The 8,515-nt window shown below is 40.3% G+C and overlaps 1 protein-coding gene across 1 annotated transcript in view; it reads left to right on the top strand.

Annotated features, from left to right (window-relative positions):
* Positions 1 to 4,913: 4,913 nt before the first annotated feature.
* LOC109862822 overlaps positions 4,914 to 8,515 on the top strand; it is a gene marked incomplete at its 3' end in the record, with an annotated part of 3,939 nt that continues 337 nt past the window's right edge. Inside the window, 4 exon segments of the mRNA XM_020442963.1 lie at positions 4,914 to 4,968; positions 5,282 to 6,238; positions 6,241 to 6,807; positions 7,165 to 7,589. Of these exon segments, the coding sequence (XP_020298552.1) occupies positions 4,914 to 4,968; positions 5,282 to 6,238; positions 6,241 to 6,807; positions 7,165 to 7,589 (2,004 nt within the window).

The raw sequence follows: 8,515 nt of genomic DNA, 5'->3' as shown, positions 1-8,515 counted from the left end.
CTCATTGGGAGCCATAAGTGCCCAGACGCTGATTGATTCTTCTCGGGACCGATGCCACCCCCGCCCTTACAATTCCTCATTCAACCGACGCCAACTTGCTCTCATACACGTTTGAACGCACGAGGCAACAACATCGGAGCGCTGCCATTGCCAGTACCAGCCACGCTTCGAAACGGATTTTTGAATAAATATATACTTTTTTAATGAAGAATTCTTTTACTCGAGAACATTCTCGAACTTTCCTTCCACACAAATTCCTCAACAACAAAATTTTAAAATACGCATTTTTAGAAAATTATAAAAATTTATAAAAAATTTATAAAAAATTTTGAGCTCATCATGTCATGAGCTAAATCATGTCATTTTTCCATCCCCACCAGTGGGCGTGGCCAATCACCACCAAGGGAAGGGGAAAACCACCCTGGTGAGGCAATGGCGCCAGAAGTGGTGGGGAGCCAGGTGGAGGGGGTTTGTTTTGACGCGCCATAAGTGCCCACATACTACTGTCGGCAACTTCTCGTCAAATATGTAAACGACGTGCATCTTCTCCGTTGGAATCAGAGTCAATGAGTAATCTTATAATTTTATTACAATATTAATACAAAGTCGCATTAAATTGTGCATTATAACGATTATATATTATAATTTGTAGGAAGAGTCCGACATACTTTAGAGCTAGAAGAAGAGGCTACGCCGTCTGAAGAAAATATTAGCACCGCCTTGACAATAGATTTGACTTTGTTTCGACAAATATTACATTCGCATCCTGGTAAGTTTATATTTAAATAAGGCGTTTTACAGAATTTATAGTATTATCGTATCGGTGCGGTACACGCTTCACCATGTGAGTGTATCGCGTTAATGTATGATTACCTCCCCGCATGTGCCGATTTATTTTGTGTTAGATCACTGTTATGTATGTACATCAGAAACTTGATAATATAGTATTGATGTTTTTAGTACAACAACAACAACAACAACAAAATGAACAAGAAGAACAAGGAGAACAAAGCGAAGAAGAAGTTGAAGAAGTTGAAGAAAAACATGAAGAACAAGATGAACTCAGCGAACAAGAAGAACAACTAGAACCCGATAATACGTCTAGCATTTCTTCAATTGGCGTTTCTTATAGCCCTGTTTTAAACGGACACAGTAAGTTTTCTTTTTCGTATGTTATTGCGCTTTTTATATCAGGATTTAGACAAAAATTATAATTTGCAGGAGTCGAGAATGTCTCCGCGTGGCTTCAACACCACATAGATATGCCTGACATCGAGGCAGAGGAGTGGTGGAAAAGTCATCGCGAATATCCATTGCTAGATCAATCAATGAAAAATTTATCATTTGATGGGATGCTAACTTTGAATTTACCACCCGAAGAATAAAACATCCTGATATGAGTAAGCTGCTTAAAAATATATATAAAATGTAACATCTATCAATAATAATACATATTTGNTTTTACTTTTGCAGCAAATAATATGCAAATCGGAGGAGGTTTTCATCGCGAAATAAATGACGAAGAAGAAGTTAATAAAAGAAAGAAAAAAAAAGGAGAAAACAGCAGTGACTGAAGAAGAAGAAGCGGCGCAGCGAAAAAAAATAATTATAAGTATGTATATTTAGAAAGTGAGCATACCAGACTATTTAAAAATTTTAAAGTACGAGGCAAAGAAGCGCACTTTACAATACGCGAGCCGAAAAAAAATAATATAGTGAGTCGATTAGAGCGAGCGTTTCGAGAAATTTATGAATATGTAATAGATTCTCTTTGGTGAAAACGATTACGTAGGAATAGCGTTCGACAGCGAAAATTTGTTTTACGGTCCTGTAGGTATATCTTTTCGCATGGTCAGAGACTTGTCACTCGACGATATATGGAATCTTGTAAGGTCAGTACCGCAGAGCGCCGGCGGCCTTGATATCGCTTCTAAATTTAATATCCGCGTAATGTCCGCTAAAGCAATTTCGGGCCGCGGGGGAATAGAAGCAAATCGCACGCTTATTGCGAAACACTCAATTTTATGGATTGACAATATTGTTACGTCCTGCGACTCCACGGTTCCCTTCTTTATGCAACGCAGTATGGTGAACACTCGGTAGAATCGAATTTTATCTTAAACAAAAACGCAGAGATAAAACGCAGTCTAAACAGAAAACTCCCGGATAAAGAACAAGAGATCGATCTGAGAAAACACGCGACAGTAAAAATTGAGTGAACACAGAACGAAACCGCGCTCTCTAACGAACTAAAACAATAAATCCGGGAACAAAAATTCAAGCTCCGCGGCCGAACAAATGCCGGACACATGCAATAACAATTCCCATGTGCCCAGAACGACTAGGCAAAATTAATACATCTCCTTATCTCCGGAAGGGAAGTTTTCAACGGGTAGGGCCGCTCGAGACTCACTAATAAACAATTCTGCCAGACAAAAATTATCTCAATAGTTTAAATACCAGCTGCAAAAGCAAGAGACGCTGTCGCACAGATGGTGTCTACTTTAATAGTCTTTTAACAAATTAGAAATCACTACTGTTTTCGGTGGAAACGGGCGAACCGATCAAGCGCTCTGATTGGAAGCCCCGTGGCTACCAAAAAGCGCATATAAAGCGACACTCCCGCAAACAGAAGCAGAAAGAATCCAGAGTGCGCCGAAGAAAAAATAAAAAGTTGTGACTAGTGAAGAACCGGTGCAAAGTGCGAGTTAACCACCCAGCCTAGACGCCCCGCTGCTGCGACCGAGGAACCGGTGCGAAGTGCGAGTCCCCCACCGATCTAGAAAACATCCAGCCTAGACGCCCGGTTGCTGCGACCGAGGAACTACGATCGAGCTCAAGTAACAGCACGGGTCTCCACACCGACGAAACCGCTGATAAATAGTAAGTAGATTAAGTTATCGGTACACTTCCCCCCTTTTTCTCAAAAAGAACGAGGTAATAAAATAATAGAGAGAAACCTCACAGTCGAATTTACACTCAGAGATCGACTGTAGGTTTGCTCTTGGAAAACTAAACATTTTCCTCATTAAAAACATTCATTCAAGTGAACAACCAAGGAATTTCCCGCGCTGCGGTAAGAGCACGCCGCATTCTGCGCAACCGGGCCCTGCGACGAGCCGCCCTCGCGCTACTCAGAGCGGAGTCGAACAGGCCTCCACAACCCGGCACCCCTCCGACCCGCATTACGGTTAGAGAAGCAGCGACTCAAACCGAAACTACACCATACACACACATTCACACACAAACCACACACATACAGCCAGCAAACGCAGACCACGAAAGCGACGCCGATTCATGGTACGAGTCTCCTTCGTACTCCCCTGTACCCCTCAAAGAACATCCCCGTGTCCTCTCTGAAAACCCTCCCCCTCTCCGAACCTCCCCTCCTACCCCTCTTTCCGATTCCGATTCAAAACTAGAGGCAATCCTTGAACGCTTCACTCCTTCCCCTTCCTCCTCCCGGTCAGACGACCTCACACCTCTCCCTGACAACCACCCCCTTCGCTTTCTGCCACATCTTCTTCGCTTTCCGCGGTCATCCTCACCAATACCACCCGGCAGATTAACTATAGACCTCAATCACATAACACCTGTAGAACTCGATAGAATGACACCCAATCTCCCCTTTGCCGAAATAATCTTTGTTATTCCGCCATACTCCAATACTCATTTTTATGTTCCCGGAGCCCTTTTCCACCAATACTACCCTCTCATCCGATAATCACAAAACTTTCCTAAAATAAATTCAACCCACGGATCGGCTATACACACACACACGCACACCATGACAGCATTACACGTGTAACTTCCACCGGAGGCCCTAAATACACACGTACATCTACACACACACATGTCCCCGCCAGCCTCTGAGTGATGACCCGCCGCCTATTGTAAAGCTCGCGTTACATTCGACATCTCAGTACCTCATGTAAAAAAAACCAGTTCGATAAATATTGTACTTTTAAATGTTAAATAAAACAAATATTTTAACGTAAAAAAGGAGGAATAAATTGTGTAATAATTAATTAATCAAGGCTTGACCTCGTACATTTTCCCGTCCCAGCGATCGCACGGTCTTGTCCCTAGTCCTTGGAGCCACCGCTCCAGACTTTAAAAAGAGACCACCGAGCGAGAATACAAAAGACGGAGTAATATCGGCACGCGCCGATGACCCGTCCGTGAGTACAAACAACTCGCTCGGCTCGCACACAGATAGATTTCCGCATCTTCTGTGTCGAGCATCTGGAATAAAACGTCCAGCTGTTGCGTACCACCATAGCCCGACCGTATCCATGGGCCAGGACGTAACAATATTGATAATTTGTGTTTTCCGCGTTCACTTGTAGTCGCAAAGATTTATTACGAGCGTGGTAATATACGTAAGGGAGAGTTATATAAGAGATGGAACGCGGTAAGACGACAACGGTCGAAATTTCAGTGCAATTTAGCAATAGAATTAACTAACAAAGCAAGAGTTGTAATACCTCCGGAAAGGTGCGGAATTGCAGAAATCGCCTGCTTCCAAAATTACTTTGCTGCTTATGATATCGCGATTGTAATATATAATTATGATACTTTCGGACGCGGTGAGAAGGCTCTGTTCAACGGGCGCGAAATAATTGTTTCTTTGGGACGTAAACCCTCTATGCAATTGTATATTATGTATTATGAACGTGAGCGGCATTACTGCCCCATACTCAGTTTAAAAGGGGCTGCGTGTAGTAAAGGTTTTTGCGTAACTTGTAATATAAGTTATCGCGACTTGGCATATCACCGTTGCTCAAATAGATGTCCACGATGTTACCGCATATCGCCGTGCGAGCAGGCAAATTATATAAATTGCGAGTCGTGTAAGCGTACGTTTTATAGTAGAGCATGTTACGAGCATCATCGCTCTGCAAAGTCTTATGATGGGAAAACGACTGCCAGCGTTTGTGAAACCGTACGTTTTTGCTGCGATTGCGGGTATTTAATAAAATCTAAAGCATATCATGAATGTAGTGTTGCGTACTGTAAAACCTGCAATTCACGTTGTCCTATAAATTATTTGTGTTACATGCAACCTTTTTGCGCAACGCGAAGAACGGGTAAAAATTCAGCGACGAATAGCCAGTTCACGGAAGAAATAAAAGAGGCAACTAATAATGAGAGAAAGGATCGCAGGGAGAAAGGGCACGTAGGTTATATTTTATTATATTCTACGATTTTGAAACAAGACAGGATGTAACAATTGAGGGTACAGAAACCGATAAATTGCACATTCCTACTTTGTGTGTAGCGCAACAAATTTGCGAAGAGTGTGCGGAAGAGAATGATATAACGCTGCATTGCCGTTGGTGCGGGACACGAGAACATATATTCCGCGATAACCCAGTTAAACAATTCGTTAAGTTTGCTATGCGTACATCAAAATATTTTAAAAAATTTATTTGCATCGCCTATAATGCGAAAGCATTTGACGCGCAATTTATTCTTCGATATGTAGTTAAAAGCGGTATTAATTTAGAACCTAAAGTAATTTTAAACGGAACAAAAATAATTCTAATGTCTGTAGGNCGTACAAAATTTGTAGACAGTGTTAATTATATACCTATGAAATTAGCGGAGTTACCAAAAGCTTTCGGACTGTCAGTTACATCCGATAAAGGTATTTTTCCCNACTTATTTAACACTATCGAGAATCAAACATATGTCGGTTCGTTACCCGATGTAAAATATTACTCTCCAGAAACAATGAAATCTGATGAACGCGAACGTCTTTTAAAATGGCATAAGAAGATGACGCAAAATAAAGTCGTTTTCGATTTTCAGCATGAAATAATACGCTATTGCCGTACCAATGTCGATATTTTACGTCAGGCCTGCATAGCTTTTCGAAAAATCTTTCTTGATCGCGGTAATGTTTGCCCGTTTGAGGAATGTACAACTATTGCTTCTTCATATATGACAGTTTTTCGTAAAAACTTTCTGCGAAAAAAAGAAATAGGTATTATCCTTTCGGGAGGGTATAGAATGGTAAACAAACAATCACGCAAAGCTCTACAATGGTTACTGTGGATGGAGCACGTGCTTAGTCAAAGTATAATTCATGCGGGTAAAGGTCGTGAATATAGATTAATTGACGGTACGTTAGTCAACGGATATCATGAAACGGCAAATCCAGCACACCGGCATGTTTTACAATTTCACGAGTGCTTCTGGCACGGCTGCCCTAAGTGCTTTAGAATAAATCGCGACCGCTTTCATCACATCGAGAAGATACAATCGACTCACGTTATGGACGAACTCTCGCCACAACGTATCGTCTTCGAAAACGGGGATACATTGTTACAGAAAAGTGGGAGTGTGATTTCGATCGTGAAATACGCGAAAATCAAAATCTTAAGAATTTCGTCTCAAGACAACACGTGATAACTCCTCTTAATCCGGGCGACGCGTTTTACGGCGGACGCACGGAAAATATTGTAACACAGTATGAGATTGCTGGAACAGAAAAGATACGCTATGTCGATGTATGCTCTTTATATCCTTATTTTTTAAAAACAGGAGTTTTCCCAATCGATTACCCCGATATTTATGTAGGAGAAGAATGCTCAGTTTTAATTGGTGAAGCTCCGAATTATGATTTTTCCAATGTCGAAGGACTTGTGCGTTGTAAGGCTCTTCCTCCACGCGATCTTTTTCACCCCGTTCTTCCGTATCGTGCGCACGGTAAATTGTTATTTGCTTTATGCCGTAGCTGTTGCGAAACGCTCTCACAAGACGCCTGCGCACATGAACATTCAAAAGATCGCGAATTTGAAGGTACATGAATGTCATGCGAATTACTTAAAGCTATTGAAAAAGGTTATCGCGTGACGGGGGTAAGCGAAATTTGGCAATATAAAGTTACTCGTTACGATCGGGACGCGAGACGCGGCGGATTATTTAGCAAATATATAAATACATTTTTGTACCTTAAACAAGAAGCAAGCGGTTGACCTAGAGAATGTACGGACGAGGTCACTAAGGAATGGTACTTAAGAGAATATGAAGAAACAGAGGGTATCACGCTTGATAAAAGTAATATCGCGAAGAATTCCGGTTTACGCTCGGTTGCGAAATTGTGTTTAAATTCTTTCTGGGGGAAATTCGGACAGCGTTCTAATCTTTCAAATACAGAGGTTGTTAAAACGCGTCAGCGGCTCATGGAGTTACTCGCAAGTCCTGAACATGAAATAATTGACATGTTACCCGTGAACAATAACATGATGTATATTTCGTGGCGGTTGAGACGCGAGGCAGTCATACCCTCTCCATTGACGAACGTCGTAATAGCAGCTTACACAACAGCGCAAGCCCGTTTAAAATTATATGAATATTTAGAGCGATTAGATCAGCGTGTTCTATACTGCGATACTGACTCATGTATATATTTGAGCAACGGCGTTCCTTGCGAATATGAGCCGCCTACGGGAAATTTTTTGGGGAACATGACGAACTTGAAAGTTATGGGCGAGGTAGCTATATTGAATCATTTGTATCTGGAGGACCTAAATTTTATGCGTATGTGGTACGCACTCCCGAAGGACATACTCACAAAATATGTAAAGTTAAAGGGCAAGTTTTAAGTTTTATAATTTAAAGTTAAAACCTAACTTTAAATTATGAAACATCGCAGTTGGTTAATTTCAATAGCATAAAACAATTAATCGATCGTAGTGAAAAAGCAAATCGCGATACAGAGACGCGAGAAATAGACGCGACGATAAATCTGCGTTACAGAGCAATTCGGCGTACTGCATTCCATGAAATTATAACCACCGACGAAACTAAATCGTGCACACCGGTATTAGTAAAGCGAAGATTTATCGAAAAGAGATATTCTGTTCCTTATGGCTACAAAACGGAATAAAAACTTTTCGCAATCTTGTAAGTTTTTAAGATTAACATAATTACTTGTAATTAATAGCATAATTATGTAATAAATCGATGCCACTTTCAACCTCTCTAGTATGCTGCTTTATGTAAATAAATTTATTGTTATATTTTTTTACGTCTAAGTGAAAAAAATCTAATAAAATTAGTTATAAGATTAGTTTTCAATATTAGTTATAAGATTAGTTAAGTAAGCCATAATAGAAAAAATTATTTTTGCTTTTTCCATCTCCTACGCTGTATGTCTTGATTATTTAGTATTTTTCAATAAAAAACAATAAAAGTAATATGAGCTCTGTTTTTCCTTTCCTAATTATTTCCTAGCTTTTACAATACTGATTTTATAGTTTCTGATATTTCTCTTACAAATATTGTACAAAAATCTGTTTATTGATGCAAAATGACAAAAAAGAAAGCCGCTATACCTGTCGAAAAAAGCGATTGTACAGGGTCTTTCAGATTAAACGCTCACGCAACAAACATAAAAAACTCCTACAAAAATGAACCGATTTTTATTTGTTATACACGAAAAGAAAGCTTATTTTAGGATATTTTCGATGTGACCACCGTCATTTTCAACAACTCGTTTTAATCT

This window comes from Pseudomyrmex gracilis, unplaced genomic scaffold (genome assembly GCF_002006095.1).
Source record: "Pseudomyrmex gracilis isolate BER0280 unplaced genomic scaffold, ASM200609v1 scaffold_2438, whole genome shotgun sequence".
Classification (NCBI taxonomy): Eukaryota; Metazoa; Arthropoda; class Insecta; order Hymenoptera; family Formicidae; genus Pseudomyrmex; species Pseudomyrmex gracilis.
The sequence above is the reverse complement of the archived record's forward strand: the minus strand, read 5'-3'. Positions and strand labels throughout refer to the sequence as shown.